Source organism: Ammodytes marinus (assembly GCF_949987685.1).
Source record: "Ammodytes marinus genome assembly, chromosome: 18".
Taxonomy (NCBI): Eukaryota; Metazoa; Chordata; class Actinopteri; order Uranoscopiformes; family Ammodytidae; genus Ammodytes; species Ammodytes marinus.
The window spans coordinates 10,130,482-10,147,864 of NC_137222.1; the positions used below are offsets into that span (position 1 = coordinate 10,130,482).

Here is a 17,383-nt window from a genome sequence, read left to right on the forward strand (position 1 = left end):
TCTACTATCGCCTGATGATATGACCAAATCCAGTGTATAGGGTGCAACAATTCTGTCAGGTCTTCTTAAATAGCCAGACATGGACGTCTGAATGATTAGAATATGTGAATGTATTTGAACGCCAACAACAGGGTAAACACATTTTGTGTTTCCATCCACTCGTCATCAATCAAATTATCTCTCAGTTTTGCCAAAAACTCTCATGCGAAATAAGGTGGTGAAAGCGCATTTCCATAAAACGGCTTTAAAGTGAATACAAACCTGTGCATAATGAAGTCACATGCTGTTTTGTTATACAATTTAATCATGTTTAACCAATGGATTTCAGACATGTTAAGGTGTTTCCGTTTCATATTATGCACAACTTTGATTGCACAACATTCAAGCAAACATTTGCAAACTAAAGTTTTGCTAGCCAGAATGGATCGTGGCCAAGACATGATTAGTATTGCACAAGTTGTAAAAGTGCTAACGTGTCACCTTATAGTGACATATCAAACTATAATCATCGAACAACGATGGTATCAAAACAAATCGGTTCGATGCAGACGCACGTAAATGCCACACAACAACGGCGGCAACTGTTTATGATTTATTCTGCAAATAACGTCTCCATCTTTATATTGCATACGGCTTTTACCAATTAGAAACAATTCTGCCGAAACGTTGTGTTTAGATTCATGAAATAAAATAAAACATTTCTGTTAAATGAATTAATTTGCATTAAAACTTGTGGATGGAAACATAGTTAATGATCCATATTTTTCTCACAAAGAAAACAACTGTCCTGAATTGTTGAGCAATGGTATGCCGACTTCCACATGTAGACAGCATTTTGACTTTTTATCATCCTGCCTCATACACCCACAATCAGTCCCACACAGGCACGCAGGACGTATAAAGTCCCTGATGAGTCAGTGGCCCCTCAGTGAAAGTGGTGACCCGTGCTCTACAAACTGCAAAATAATCTCACAGTCTCTTACAGTCTTCATTTTAAAACAGACCAAACTGTTATCTCAATACTCAGCATAAAATTTCAGCCGCACTTGCAGCTCCGGGAAAAGTGATGTGTTGGTTGTTAGAGCGGACACATTTTCAGCATGTGGCTGATGTCTGCGAGTGTTAATTGCTTGTTGGATTCTTGCCCCAGCAGGCAAAAAAACATAACATTTTCAAAGACAAGGCATTTTTTATTTATGTTTTCATAATGACTTTGAGCAGTCCATAGTGTGAATTACTACTTGCCAACCTGTGAAACTCAGATTCTCTTTGAGGGGAAGATATTTACCTCTAAAGCACGAGCTTCTGGATGAGGCGAACTGCCTCTCTGTAGACAGTTTCCGTTCCTTTTTTAATTTGTTTAAGACACAATTGCCACATCAACACATCCCTTATGTACAATTCTTTGACACCCGGTCCTCACAAGTGCAGATAATGTTGTTTGTGCAATGTATTACCGCTGTGTCAGGAGTGACGATTGTGATGTTGCTTTGTTATGTATTATGCTGTCAGTCGTCGTATTGCATTACCATATGTCACCGGTGGACTCATGAGTGATGTGCGGGAAAAACAAACAAACAAAAATTGCTGCAACAGGCCCACTTGGATGCCCCCGCAGTAAAGAAAACATGATAAATGCTCTCTATGGGGGCCCAATTTGCAATAAAAAGTGATGAAGTGTCCTCTAGGGTGCCCTTCCAGTGGAGAAAAACGCAATGCGGGAGCATATAGGCTGCCCTACACGCTAGAAAAGGCTTTGGATCTGTTATCATCACAAATGGGTAATGACTCTATGCATGCTGATGTCCTGCTGCATGGACTCTTGCTAACTTGTCCAACTGGCAAATGATTTCTTGCCTTCAGTAGGAGTTCCTCTGGCAATAGTACTTACAACAGTGTGTGCAATACCCAGGGTGTGTAAGTGCAGGTGAATGTGATTTGTGTTGTGTGGAGGTTGCTTGGTAGCAATGCTTAATGACAACAACACCATGAAATCCCTCGATGAGACTGGTGAAACGAGAAAAAACGTGTAACTGTCAGTTTAAAACTATATATAATTGGTCGCATTGCATTGTGTTTGTTTCTAGCACATCAGCTGAGCCAGCAGAAAAAGTTCATCGACAGTAACCTCCTTGTTTGTTGTGTGTGATTAACAATATTTTGTTTACATCTGAGATGGATGATGCATCCCGAATTATGAACAGTAGCTATTAGGTCTAATAATGGTAAGTTAAATTGCATTTTTAATGGAGCTTTATTAAATGCATCGGTTGCATCCATGCTTAATTGGTATATTGCATGCTTGAGGAGATATAACTCATTAAAAAAAAGCATTCCTCAAAGGAAAGGTTGTACTGTATGTCAGGCAATCTGAAGTCATTGGACCAAGTGTTCCCCTTCAGGCTTCTGTGTGTATGCTCAATTCAATGTGTTGTTCTTGGTTGCTGACCAAAGAACTGGAACTGGAACTCTAAAGAATCTAAATGTTTCCCACTGATTTAAAAAGAATACTTGTGATTTGAGTTCCTTACTGCTTGGTAATTTATTTTTGTATTTGTATTAACCCAACCTACTGATAAGTCTCAAGTCTCATTATCCTCAATGTCATGTCAAGGTTTTGAGTACCGTATTTTCCGCACTATAAGCCGCACTGGACTATAAGCCGCATGTGTTATAATGTTTAATTACCATATGTAAGAATTTGTGCACAGAGGGGATTGTCGGGAAAGAGATGGCTGCTTGAGGAATCTCCCATTTATTAACATTTCAACAAACAAGTTGCATATTTGCATAACGTACTAATTCCTCATTAACGGAACGTTACACAGGTCGGTTTTTGAGTCTTATCCCCATATTCCCTATTGAAGGCTTCTTAACTGTTGTTGGCTCGGAGCGAATGTGCCTGAAGTAAGCCTTGCTTCTTATTTACTTTTCTTTCCAAGAGGAGAGCACCTTGCATGCTCACCTGGAGTCTAGGCTACTCATTACTAACTGAGAGTAACAGGTGTCATCTCCCCTTTTTATAAACGTAATGTTATCATCTGCTTTGAAATAATTGGACAGTTATATTCCTGGCAATGTTCTGGAGAAAGGAGAGACCGTGTTCAGCTCCGCGGTGCTGTAGAGAACACAGGCTGCGCTGCGGTGGCACGGAGGTGGCAGTTATATCAAAATATTTAATTTTGTTAAACTTTATTTTATCCGTTTTGTGCCGTTTTGTACACGTATATAACATTTTAAAATAGGGGCGGCCCGCCGGCCGGCCTAAAGGCTACAAACATAGCTACAGAACATATACTGTGCTGTGTAATAACAGGGTCGAAAAATTGGGGAAAAGTCGCGGCTTATAGTCCGAAAAGTACGGTATCAAATTGAGATATCTACAGTATATACTGTATATGCTCCTCATATCCCCTATACGTTTAGATTATCTAAGACTGCTCATTTGCTACCCGTTTTAAGTTGAAGTATGATTCATCTCATCTCCCCATTATGGAAAGGACAATCCCTTCAACGGATAAAATATCTTAACATTGTGTACACTCCTTGTTGGACTTGGGAGGGTTGTAGAAATCCACATCTCCACCAAAAATAAAAAATAAATAACACATTGTATCCACCTGTCAGTCTTTTTCCACCCGTCAGTGTGGAGCTTCAGCAGGAGAGCTTAACACATGTGGAGTTTTGTTACCGGCATGGAAAAAAAACAAGACAAGAAGACGTCTGTGTTGAATGACAATGCCACTCAACTCGAGCAGAGGAAGGCCTATAGGCAGAGTTCAACTTCTTTTGATTGCATAAAGACTACTACACTTTATCTATCTTACCAAATGAGATAATTGGCATATTTCACTCTTCTTTATCCGTAAATGTTTCTCCTTCCTCAAAATTATCTCTCCCGTTTTACAATCTGACTCCTCAGAGCCACCTCATCTCAATTAAATTGCAAATGCTGACCTGTGCACCGTACTGTCTTTTTCCATCTCCCTAATTTATGCCTTCCTCCTTCCTCCTCTCTCTTTCTCTCTCTCTCTCTCTCTTGCTATCTCTTTTTTTTTCTCCCCCTTGCAGTGTCCGGGGGGGCTGAGGCCAATGAAGGATGGCTCAGGTTGCTATGACTACTCCAGGGGCATTGACTGCACGGACGGCTTCAATGGAGGATGTGAACAGCTTTGTCTGCAGCAGCTCGTGGCCCTGGAAGATGACCCGGGCTCCAGCAACGTGCTCATGTTTTGCGGGTGAGAATAATAACTAACAGTGAGAAGTTGAAAGGTGTCTGCAGGCTGGGAACAAAAAGCTTCTGTCATTAAAACAACAACAAGGCGTATTTCAATCACGTCATTATCTCTCAAACACATGCCCACATGAAGGAAATGAGATTTGTAAATTAAAGTAAATATACATATATTTTCTTTTCACTTTTATCAGGCAATTCATATTTGCCAACGGTACTCTGTATCTGCTTGTTCTTATCACAACTGCAATACACCTTTCTGTCATCTGTCTTCATCTTCCAATCCGTCATTTTTGAGAGATATTCTATATCAAGACTGTCAAAGAAGTTGGCAGTACAACTTCATCACATCCAATTGAAAAGCGGTTGTATAATTCATGGGCCATTGTGGGCACAGTGCTGTAATGATGCAAATCATCTACTGTATGCTAATGGAGAGGGATCGAGGAAGAGGGCTGACAGGCAAGGGCTATCCTAATTCTCTTGTGTCAGGTCCACAGTGTGGAATGGCATACTATCTCCCAGGAACATCAAGTCCCCCCTTATAGACTATGGGTGATCAAGCCAAGATCAAAAGCCAATTTGCAGCAATTGCACTTTCTCTAATGTCAAATGTACTCACTGTTTAAAGGGGTGCCTCGCTAGGATGTATTTGTTTTAGTCAATCAAAGATATTTATACCATGTCTATGTCTGCACCCTCAGGGGCTTACACATGGCTCTAACAGTCACTGTTGTTCAATGGCATGGGGCAAGCTGTGACTGATTTTTTTCTACAATACAGCCGCCCAGTGCAAATATGGGGTGCACATATATAATGGCTAAAGATTCTTATTTGAGCTGGACTTAGAAATGTAAAGATGACATCAATACAGCATAATGCATGGTCAGTTGGTTAGGGAGATGCCTTTGCTTCCACCAACACCAGGTCTGCTGCAATGTCACGACAGTATAGCCAAAGTGGACAGATACCAGATTAACTGCATGAGCCCAAACCCTTGTTAGCGCCAGCCAATGGCAGCAGATACTCACATTCATATGTAGTGAGGACTGTGTAGATAACTGGAGGAGATATGATAATTGTGAATGATTGCACAGTCTGCTGAATTATGTCCACAATTGGAACTGTTTCCAGCAAAGCACTTGTGTGTCCATGAACTCTGCAATGACAATGGCAAGTGTGCTGCCTCGCTAATAAATGTGAAAGACAGTTTGGCTAAAGCTACGACAATAACAGCCAGATTGTTTCCACACAGACAACAACAACAAAAAATGTATAAAGTACCATACTCACATTAATACTTTTGCAAAAGCTAGGAAATACTCCAATGAATGATGCCTGTTTGTATCTGAATGGATGTAGTCCATAGATCATTTACTTTGTAAGTGGGTTACAGATGGTAGGAAAACTAAAGAATAAGGGTAAACTATTGGCTCTGTAGTTTCCTGTTTGTACTTGGAGATTGAAGTAGTAAAATGGAAACATCTTTATAAGGCTTCATACAGTACCAATCACCCTGCTCTCTCTCTCTCTCTCTCTCTCTCTATCTCTCTCTCTCTCTCTCTCTCTCTCTCTCTCTCTCTCTCTCTCTCTCTCTCTCTCTCTCTCTCTCTCTCTCTCTCTCTCTCTCTCTCTCTCTCGTGTTGTGCATTTTGCTGCATCATCAACCTTTATGCCGCAATTAATCTTCTAATGGTCCTGCCAGTGGCAACAATACACACGTTGTTGTACCACAGTCGTAAAAAAAAGCTCACACACGTAATATACTGTATATGTTGACTTTCTACTGACAGCTTCTCTCACCCCCTCCTCCTCAGGTGTGTGCAGGAGTACAAACTGGCAGGGGACGGGCGCTCCTGCCTCCTGCAGTCAGACAACTGTGAGGGTCCTAAATGCCCACGGCAGGATGTCCACTTCAATGACACCCTGTTTGCTGAGATGCTGCACGGATACAACAACAAGAGCCAGCAAGTCAACCTGGGACAGATATTCCAAATGACCTTCCGGTAACTACAAGTGCACAATGTCTTTACACTCACACAGAGGCACACACTCATCGGCAAAATGACATAGAGGAATTGAAGACATAGAAAAGGACACACCGGGTTATTGTTAGTGGCTATACAGTATGCCGTTTGTTTGGCTTATCTTTGATCTTAATGAGAATGTTGTCTCATCTTTTAAATGTTTTAAATATTTGTATTTTTTTTTTGTCTGTATGTGTACTTATTATATTTCCATTCACCGGTTTGGATTACACTAACATTCTTCCCATAAGACCTTGTGTTTCCTTATCTTGACTGTTAACACATTCCTTTGTCCCAGAAGAGGCAAAATCAGGAGTAACTGTCCTCTTTTATCAGTTGTTGGGTTGGACGGAGAGGTAGAAAAGACTTGGAAAAATGTCAGCGGAGCAGCCCTGAGAATCATTAGCCAGGCAGGGTTTGCCGTTGGGTTGCTGCATCTTTGTTTGCACAGATGTGTGTGTGTGTGTGTGTGTGTGTGTGTGTGTGTGTGTGTGTATGTGTGTGTGTGTGTGTGTGTGTGTGTGTGTGTGTGTGTGTGTTTGTGGATGTCGATGTGTGTGAATGTGTGTGTGTGTGTGAGCGAGGGAGGGAGTGAGAGAGAGAGACACAGGGAGACAGAAACAGAGGGAGAGATAGAAAGGGGTGGGGGGTGAATTGAGACTTATCACATGGCAGTTCTCCCTAAACTGTCAGCCGTCTGAAACCCTGGCTCACTCTGATAAGTTGCATGCTGTTTGTGGTGAAATGCTCCTGTAATCACAGAGAGATGATGAGGGTCTATCTATGCACAAATACACAATACACAGAGAAACACACTGAGCCTCGCTTTCCCTTTTATTTACTCCCTCACACACACACACACACACACACACACACTGAACAAACCAAAAACACACAAACACAAACATACACATCAAGGAACCGTGAATGCTTTTCTTGTGTTCCGCCCTTTGGGTCACAATAGTTGTGGTCGACTGAACACAGCCCCATGATCTCTCTGAAGTAGGTCCACAGGGTCAAATCTTTGGAACCTATAGTACAGTATATTGTTTTCTATCAGGGTCTATATACAGAATAGCTGGGCACACTGGATACAATTTCAATGGAAGACAAGTTGACATAGTTTGGTGCAATGATCATAAAACCATGTTGGTGCAATTACTGTCTATGCTATAGAATCACCTTGAAGGCCTCGGCTAAGTGTTTTCTACAGTGCTGCACCTTGACTTTTATAATAGTTTCCGGCCACAAAGAATGTAATGTGACTAATGCAAAATAATCATTTGAATCCTCTGGAAAGCTGCTTGTGGAGTCTCCTCTCAAGAAATGTACTATACTTTAGGGCAAATGTTCTTGTATGTACTTTCACATAATTCCTTTAAATAGCCAGCAGTTAATGTTAGTTATCCACAAACCCCAAGCACGGAAAGGCACTTTGGCTTTTAAATAAATGTATTCTCCATATAAACACCGTTCAAATTGAATACACTACACTAGTATGCAGTTGTTTCTGCAGGGTTATCTTTTTGAAAGGTGGCTGATGAACAAAGATTATTCTCATAGAAAAAAATATTATTTGAATATCAAGGGAAAAGTGCTTCAATTGTGTGTGCATTAGAGGGATTTGAAACATGCAAAGCATGCAGCATTGGGTATTAAAGGTGACATTGTTAGACCTATCTTGCCTTTGCCTTAGTACATACTGTAAAACAACACATCATAAGGTGAGGACACTTTGGAGCTATGATTAAAATAAAGCACTATGGTATTTAGAAAGGGATTTCTAACTTTGATCACCTAAAGAGCTAAGCTATAATCAGGGCTTGTTTTAAAGAAAAATGTGTAGGAGCAACACATCCATAGCCTTTCATGTGAAAATTGTTCCCAAAGGTTCAAGTGACTTAACCAGCTGGGGGCATCCATTTAAAAACACCAAACACGCATGTCACCATGACAAGATAAAACAAAGGCATTTTAAAACCAGAGGAAGCTGGCAGTCTTGTTCCATTTGCCCTCGAGCAGTGGGGAGCGCAGTGAGGCTCTTTCTTTAGGATTCCAGTTCTTTACACTGGGCTACATCAGGCCAGTATACGGGTAAGCCAGCTCTCCTTTGGTTAAGGGATTGTACTACTTCTGTACAGCCTAAAACTGTCTTGCGAGCTCTCAGTCCAGCACAACACCTCTCAGGTTATCAAGTAACAACATGGCCACGATTGAGCCGTCAGAGAAAAAATGTGTTTGTTGTTAGACTTCTCATTAAATTGCAGTAGTACAAATCATTTTCAAAGAAGATTAGTAGAAGAGGAACTCTCTCTCTCCTACAGTCTCACGGTAAATTTAAGAGAAAAATGTTCTCGATAAATATTGGATCAAAAAGGAACTAGTTCCATTCACTGAAGAACAAGTGGACGTTTAAGTACAACTACAGCTATAGACTCTCCATCTATCACTTGTCTGGTTTTATAAATTGGTAAGGTATTGTGGGTATTCTGAAAAGGTAAATCAATGCAGCTACCTTGCGTGTGGGTGTGTGTGTGGGTGTGCGCGGGTGTGTGTGTGGGCGGGTGTGTGTGTGGATCACTTCTTTAAAACACATACGCACTAGATTTATTTTTTTTTTCAACCACAGTCGTCATTTCATTACACCTGTTCAATTTGCACCTGCTGGAAGCTAGGAAAAAATGTTCCATCCTAATTGTGAGATCCACACTTAGCATGTTCCCTGCAGTTAGGTGGCTCACTTCACTGATTACACCAGACGACTGGCAAAGTGCACCCTCCAGAGCTTATGTGCCTCTTTGGGTAAATAGCATGATTGTCCATAGGCTCAGAAAGCTGTGTTTAGTTTTTACTTTAAGTACGTATTTAGTGTAATACTTTGTATGCATCACCATTGCTCTTCCATATTTGTGTATCACAGTCTTGATCAACTTTATTGCAGTTAACATTTTGAAAGTCACATTTTTCTGGAGCTATCCATCATTGTATAAGTCTCACCAGACAAGCTAAGCTAAGCACACAAGAGTGTAACACTTCATTCCCTGTGCCTCTAATTAAACATGTTGTATTAGTGCATGTCGACTATAAGTGCCAAAGTGCTCGTTCTGCTTATCAAATCCACACTTTTGTCAAAGAAAAACACAATAGCTTTGTCTTCTAAATGACTTGCTCCCAAGGGATACCACTTCACCCCCGGTACATACACTTCATATATTTATAGCAAAATGCTCATAGTGTTTTTTAATATGCACAGGAAAGTCTCATTGTTCAGCCCTGAATTCATTTTTTTCTCTTACCTTCCTCTTTCTCTTTCTCCTTCTCCTTCTCCTTCTCCTTCTCCTTCTCCTTCTCCTTCTCCTTCTCCTTCTCCTTCTCCTTCTCCTTCTCCTTCTCTTTCTCTTTCTCTTTCTCTTTCTCTTTCTCTTTCTCTTTCTCTTTCTCTTTCTCTTTCTCTTTCTCTTTCTCTTTCTCTTTCTCGCTCTCTCTCTCTCTCTCTCTCTCTCTCTCTCTCTCTCTCTCTCTCTCCTAACCTATTCCCTTGCATCAGCAGCCCAGCATGAAAGAATAATTGACATGAATTGTATGATTTGAGTCGCAGCATCACATGGAATTGTTTTAATATGGAATATTATCCGTTTGTCTTACGCCTGTGTTGCATAAACGCTGTTGGAAATTGACCTGACTTTGCACAGCCACTGGGAGCAGAGCAGACCAGGGGAGTGGATTTCATTTTGTCATCATGAAATAAGAGAATAATTGCATGCAGGCACGCATCTGTGTGATAAAGTTATATGTTTCAATGTGAATGTCACGGCTGAGAACAATACCATTACAACTGCAATGAGATTGCTACGTCGCTATGTAAGAATCCACCCAACAGATAATGTGTGTTAATCTTAATTTAATTTCAAAACGTTCCTCCACCAAGCTGATAGCAGATGCTGGCTAATTACGAGCTATCGTTTTCTTTTCTATTTCACATACCCTTTAGGTATGTAAACGCAGACCGGCCTGACATATTCAAATCATTGTGAAGAAAAAAAACACTTATTTCTGCTACAGTCCCATCCTTTTTATTTAGAGTGCATATTCCATATAGTCACCCGTGCTTCTATTTGTACAGTAATAACATCAGACCACACACACACACACACACACACATACAGATATGCTGGCAAACCAAATGGCGTGAACGTGTGAAGAGTAGTGGGCCTATAATAATACTAACCCTGTCCATCAGTCCTGAAGAGTGCATTATTGGCCCTGTCACATGAATCACCACATTTATCTAAAACACTCTCTAACACACACACACACAAATGACGTGCTATATGGGAATGTAGATTGAAACCGGGGAAAATTGCAGACTGGGGTCATTCAGTCAAAGTCACTCTATGGAGAGAGAGAGACACATAACCAGAAACATTCACACATACAGTGCACTGACACTGAAGCACTAAGAGTAGTACTTAGAGATTTTGCAGCATGGTGTGGGCAGAACAAATACAATGGGGAAACAGAACAAGTATTTGGACCTGATCTGAAATAGCCCCCATGGGCAACCCAAATACATCCAAAGTACACAAAATCATTTGCACAAATAAAAGGCAGATATGATCAAAACATTCTCAACCAAAAAATGTGGTCAACTTGAACAGACTCTAACACAGAGAGAGAGAGAGAGAGAGAGAGAGTGAGAGTCCAGGCACTGACAGCAGCACGATGTGTCACCACCTAACAAGCAGCAGGGGTACATATCCTCTTTCCTCTGCACTTCACAGTTCACACTCTGTCTCACCCTAAGAAAATAAAAGCACTTTATTTTGAAACAATCACAAGCAAGTCCACTTAAGTCCACTTAAATCCACTTGTATGTATATATACTGACAATATACTGACACGGGGCCTTGCTGCAATTTAACAGAACTTTATCAAAATCCTATTATTGTTCATATTGATCATTGTATTCCTATCCTACCCAATGATACGTAAATATGTGGGCAATGCCCTAATGGGAAACAAGTATCAACATACATATGAAAAAATCCTAATTTGTCCTTCTTTAACTTTAAAAGCTGTTAAAATGGAGTGAAGTTGCTCAGGAAATATATCTTCACACACACCCACACCCACACATACACACACACACACACACACCATTATGATAAGTTAATTCTGCTAGAATCAAGCTCATGTGTGAATCTTTTTGATAGACACTCTGAAAAGGTACTCCATCCCCCCTTGTTTCCCCTTGTTAGAATGCACCGCAGTGAGCGACTGTCAGAAGTTTGGATTGTGACAAATGAGAAGCATTGGTTGAGGAGAATGAAAAAAAAAACAGTTTCCACCTGCTTTGTGAAGGTGTTGCTGCTGTCACACTCGTCACTCTGATGCCGAAGACACTTTGGTTTTTCGCAACAAAAAAAGGGAAAGATACAGCGAAGAAGAAAAAGAGACAAAACCGCTTTTGATAGGCATTCTGTACCAACTCCTCATCTCCGCTCCCTTTCGAAAAACTAAGATGACACACACCACAGCATGAATAATTTGTGAATCTAGCAGCCCACAAGTCTCACACAGGGACAAACACAGCCACTTCTCCTTCCCCCCCCCCCTGTAATGTCTCAGTAATTATCTCCCGGGTGCACACATACATACACACACACACACACACACACACACACACACACACACACACATTTTGAACACACACAAACACACACACGGTATAGCTTCCACTGGGTAGTTGAGTCAACAAACATAAGGCAATTTCTTCCCCACATAATGAGTATCCATGAGACGGAGAGCCAGACTGTTCGAGGGGAAGGGGTTAAGCTGCTGAAGGTTGATGAGAAACGTCTCAATTCTCTTCCTAAAATAAGTGGTCTGCTTGCTCCGTGTTATAGCTCCAAATATTGAATTAAGAGCTTACCTTTTTATTATTGTTTCATTGAACATATACATACAGTATGTGAGTGTGTTGGGCAGATTTATAACCTCAAGCAGACATTATGGGTGGAATTATTTCAGCTTTCTCAAACAACTCAAATAAACAACTTTGCAACTTTGATATTATTTCATGTGCTCATGCTAAATTGTTTGGCCTAATTAACTGGAGTCACTAGATGTCTGTACACTGCCTATGGTGCATGTGCGCTGTTAGTAGGTTTTTACCTGGACTATATTTGGACATTTGATGTGTCTCTGGCTTATTGACACAACTAATTGCCTCTACCCCAGCCTGGAACACTGACAATTGGGACAGTGTGTTTGCTATGTCTTTGAAGTGGGCAGTTTAAAGGACCACTCCACCATTTTTTTTGTGTTGGAATGTGTCAGTTTACTAGTGCTACTCAACCTGTGTAAACAGTTGTATAATATGTTGAGTTTTTTAATGTGGTTGGGAATAAACCCCTAGTGGTGTCATTAGTGCTATATATGCTTGGCTCACATTTTTTACTGAATGCCTGCGTTACAAACTGGGGTCACAGCATTTGGAAGGTGTCTACAGACAAACCCTCCCTTGGCAAAGTGAAAATTTAAATAAAGACATAAACAGCTAGATCACAAAACCGTATTAGGACCAAAAGACAAATGCAAATTTACATGACCAGATGTCATTGTCCATTTACAGTTACATTATGCAGATTCAGATTGTATGTAAATTGAAGATTAAATTAGGTTCTTAAAGTCTGGTTATATCAGCCTTTGTTGCAACGATATCTGTTCTGCCCCTGGCATTGAAAGTGTATGTTGTTCACGTGTGTGGCATATGTGTCTGTACCTTTAAGAGGGAATGCTCTAAGGGAGGGGCTGCTAGTTAGGTGACCGGAAGTCACAAGCACGTTATTCACGTAGAGAGAGCATGCAGGAACAACAGTTTGATCAGCTCTTCCATTAAGATTTAGTTCTTCATCTTCTTGTTTGTTAAAGCAACGTCTGTAAGTATTATCTTTATTTTCCATGTGTTGGATTATAGATTTACCGTTGTATGCTTACTGTTTAGCTTTATTAATACCTGCCTTATGTTTGTACTGTCTTTACAGTTTCACGAAATTACCATTAAACTACATGAGTAATCCTCAACACGCTGTGGAGTTTTTTGGGAAACGTTTAGCTGATTGGAGAGTTAGCTTGCTTGGCTAGCGAGCCCAATACAGTGAAAAGACGGCAACACAGCTAACAAGATAGTCGAAGACAGCCATCTTACAGAGCTAAATTGCTAAGCGGCTAACGGAAAGACATCCATACAGCCTGTACGCCTTCATATCTGTTGCTGGTATTAAAAACTCACCGTCATTATGTCAGCAGCTAACGGTAAAAACAAAGAAAATGGAGATAATAATTCCGTGAGCTCTCGCTCTTCCAGTACATCGTCCAGCTCAAAAATGTCTATGGCTGTGGCCATGGCCAAAGCAAAAGCTGAAGCAGCGCAAGCTAGAGTGGCACATTCAAAAAAGGAAATTGAATTAAAGGTAGAGCAAGCACGGATTAACGCCACTCTTGATGCATTAAACGAAGAGAAAGAAAAAGATGCTGCCATAGCAGAGGCTGATTCTCTGATGGCTGATTTGAGAGAACAGGGTTTCGAAACGGTCAGTGAGGCTTCCAGTAAAGTATCAAAAAAAAGCAAAGAAGAGCGTACTGCTGCTTACGTGGCAGAGCAAGCCAGTATGACTGCAGTTAATTTGCCAGCTAATATAAATGGTAACAATCCCACATTACCAAACCCACAAAGCATCAGCCAAGCCCAAGACACCACTCCTGTTAAAACTACGTCATTCTACGCATCTCAAGTGCACCAGTATAGAGAGACTACACCTGACTACACACCGCAAGTCCCTCATCATATTAAAGCGTCACCACATTATAGCCTAAATAAGCATTTGCCATCCCCTGTACATCAGCCTGTCTATGGAACGCCCTGTGGAGTTGGATGCGACCACTCTCAAACCACCAATGACCTCGCTAAATATCTGGCCCGCAGCCGTCTTGTGACATCAGGACTTACTGTATACGATGAACAGCCAATGAACTACTGGTCATGGAAGACGTCGTTCCATAGTGCTATTGACAACCTGGACCTGTCTGCTGGAGAACAGCTCGACCTTCTTACCAAACATCTCGGAAAAGAGTCAGCAGAACAGGTTAAACGGATTAAATCGGTCAATATCAAACATCTGCCTACTGGATTGACTATGGCATGGGAGCGGCTCGACGAGCTATATGGCGCTCCGGAGGCCGTCGAACAGGCCCTCTTTGGTAAACTGGAAAGCTTCCCCAAAATCACAACAAAGGATCCACAGAGACTTCGAGATCTAGCAGATCTGTTGTCAGAGCTAGAAGCAGCTAAACAAGATAGCTACTTCACCGGCCTTGCATACTTGGACACTTCAAGAGGAGTCAATCCTATAATCGGGAAACTCCCACACAACATTCAGGAAAAGTGGATCTACTTTGGATCACGATACAAACGTGACCATTTAGTCAGTTTCCCTCCTTTCTCTGTGTTTGTAGACTTCATTCGCAAAGAAGCTAAAGCTCGTACAGACCCAAGCTTCAACCTCTTCACACAGGTTCCAGCAGAGAAAAAGGACAAGTGGGAGAGGCCTATGAAGGCGCCTGTGTATGTTCACAAGACCCAAGTCTCTTCAGAGGACAAGCCTGAGTCAAGAGTAGCTAACAAACCAGCGGACCCAAGCAAACACTGCCCCCTACATGGAAAGCCCCACCCCCTGGGGAGATGCAGAGGCTTTCGAGAAAAGAGTTTAGAGGAACGCAAACAGCTACTCAAAGAACACTACATCTGCTTTCGCTGTTGCTCTTCCACAGAGCATCTCGCCAGGAACTGCTCTGCCGATGTCAAATGTATGGAATGTGAAAGCACCAACCACACGACAGCACTACACCCTGGACCAGCAACCTGGAAGTCCAAGTCGTCCCCTCCCGTTTCAGAGCATTGCGGGGAGGAGGACAAAGCGGAGGCCCAGGAGGTCACTTCAAAGTGCACACAAGTGTGTGGCGAAGGATTAAGTGCGAGAGCCTGTGCTAAAATCTGCCTCGTCAGCGTGTACCCCACTGGACACAAACAGGAGTCCAAGAAAATGTACGCAATACTCGATGAGCAAAGTAACCGCTCCCTTGCACGGTCAGAGTTCTTTGATGTCTTTAAGATCTCTGGGTGCTCCTACGCATACACTCTCAAGACATGTGCAGGGCTTAAAGAGACAGCGGGGAGAAGAGCCATCGGTTACACTATCGAGTCACTGGATAAGAAACTTAGCTTTCCTCTACCTACGCTCCTCGAATGCAACGAGGTCCCTGATAATCGAGCTGAGATACCTACCCCGGACGCAGCACGCCACCATACTCACCTGAAACGCATTGCAGATGAAATACCACCTCTCGATCCTGATGCTAATGTACTCCTCCTTCTGGGTAGAGACATCCTGAGGTTACACAAGGTCAGGGATCAGATTAATGGTCCAGGCAATGCACCCTTTGCCCAAAGACTGGACCTAGGGTGGGTCGTCATCGGCGACGTTTGCCTTGGAGGCGCACACAGACCACCACAGGTGAACAGCTATAAAACATCCATCCTGGAGAACGGTCGTGCTACCCATCTACAGCCATGCAACAACCAAATCATAGTGAAAGAGGTCTTCAGTCAAGCACCTACATATCAAAACCATCCAGTACCTACCTTCACATACAGCTCAGGGAAGCTAGCAGAAGACAGCTTAGGCCAAGCCATCTTCACTCGTACTGCCGATGATCACAGATTTGCACCTTCCATGGAGGATCTAGAGTTCCTTCACATCATGGATGCCGAGTTCCACCAAGACAGCTCCAAAAGCTGGGTCGGACCTCTGCCTTTCCGATCGCCAAGACAACGGCTGCCCAACAACAGGAGACAAGCGCATGATCGCCTCCTCTCGCTCCGCCGCACCCTAGAAAAACGACCGCAGATGAAGGCCCACTTTCTAGAGTTCATGCAGAACATGCTTAGCAGAGGACATGCAGAGATCGCTCCACCCCTGACAGTAGGGAAAGAATGCTGGTACTTACCCCTGTTCGGCGTGTACCATCCCAAAAAGCCGGACAAGATCCGAGTGGTCTTCGACAGCAGTGCGTCACATGAAGGAGTGTCACTCAATGAAGTCCTGCTCACCGGCCCTGACCTGAACAACAGCCTGCTAGGCGTACTCATGAGGTTCAGGAAGGAGCAAGTAGCCATTACGGTTGACGTCGAACACATGTTCCACTGCTTTGTGGTGAAGGAAGACCACAGGGACTATCTACGCTTTCTATGGTACCGTGACAATGATCCTACCTGCAATGTTGTGGACTACCGGATGCGAGTGCACCTTTTTGGGAACAGTCCCTCTCCTGCTGTGGCCGTGTACGGTTTGAGAAGAGCGGCCAAAGAAGCAGAGGCAGAGTATGGCAGTGACGCAAGAAGACTCATTGAACGTGAGTTCTATGTTGACGATGCTTTGAAGTCATTCGCTACTGAGGAAGAGGCCATCAGCGTTCTTGGACGAGCACAGAAGATGCTTTCAGCCTCTAACCTCAGGTTGCACAAGATTGCATCAAATCGACCAGTAGTCATTCATGCATTCCCACCTCAAGACCGCTCCAAAGACGTCAACAACTTGGATCTCTTTGTCGATGATCTGCCAGTCCAACGTAGTCTTGGATTGTCCTGGAACATGCGAGCAGACACCTTTACATTCCAGATTGAAAATGACGAAAAGCCATTCACTCGCAGAGGGGTGCTGTCAACCGTAAACAGTCTATATGACCCCCTAGGGTTCGTTGCACCCGTCTCTGTTCACGGAAGGTTGATACTCAGAGATCTCACCACGCAGGCAGTGGATTGGGACTCACCACTCCCAAAACACATGGAGATTGAGTGGACAAGATGGAAAGAGTTGCTTCAGGACTTACAGGACCTCCAGATACCTCGTCCGTACACGTCGCTCTCTACCGCAGGTGCACAAGTAAGAGAACTCTGTGCTTTTGCAGATGCATCTGTGAAAGCCATCGCAGCTGTGGCCTACATTAAGGTGACCAGCCACGGAAACCAACCCGAGGTTGGCTTTGTCTTTGGGAAGGCAAA

The 17,383-nt window shown here is 42.6% G+C and overlaps 1 protein-coding gene across 1 annotated transcript in view; it reads left to right on the forward strand.

Annotated features, from left to right (window-relative positions):
* Positions 1-17,383, forward strand: part of astn2 (astrotactin 2) — a gene marked incomplete at its 5' end in the record, with an annotated part of 278,723 nt that overhangs the window by 186,101 nt on the left and 75,239 nt on the right. Inside the window, 2 exons of the mRNA XM_080046601.1 lie at positions 4,072-4,238; positions 6,052-6,240. Of these exons, the coding sequence (XP_079902727.1) occupies positions 4,072-4,238; positions 6,052-6,240 (356 nt within the window). The remainder of the gene's footprint in view (positions 1-4,071; positions 4,239-6,051; positions 6,241-17,383) is intronic.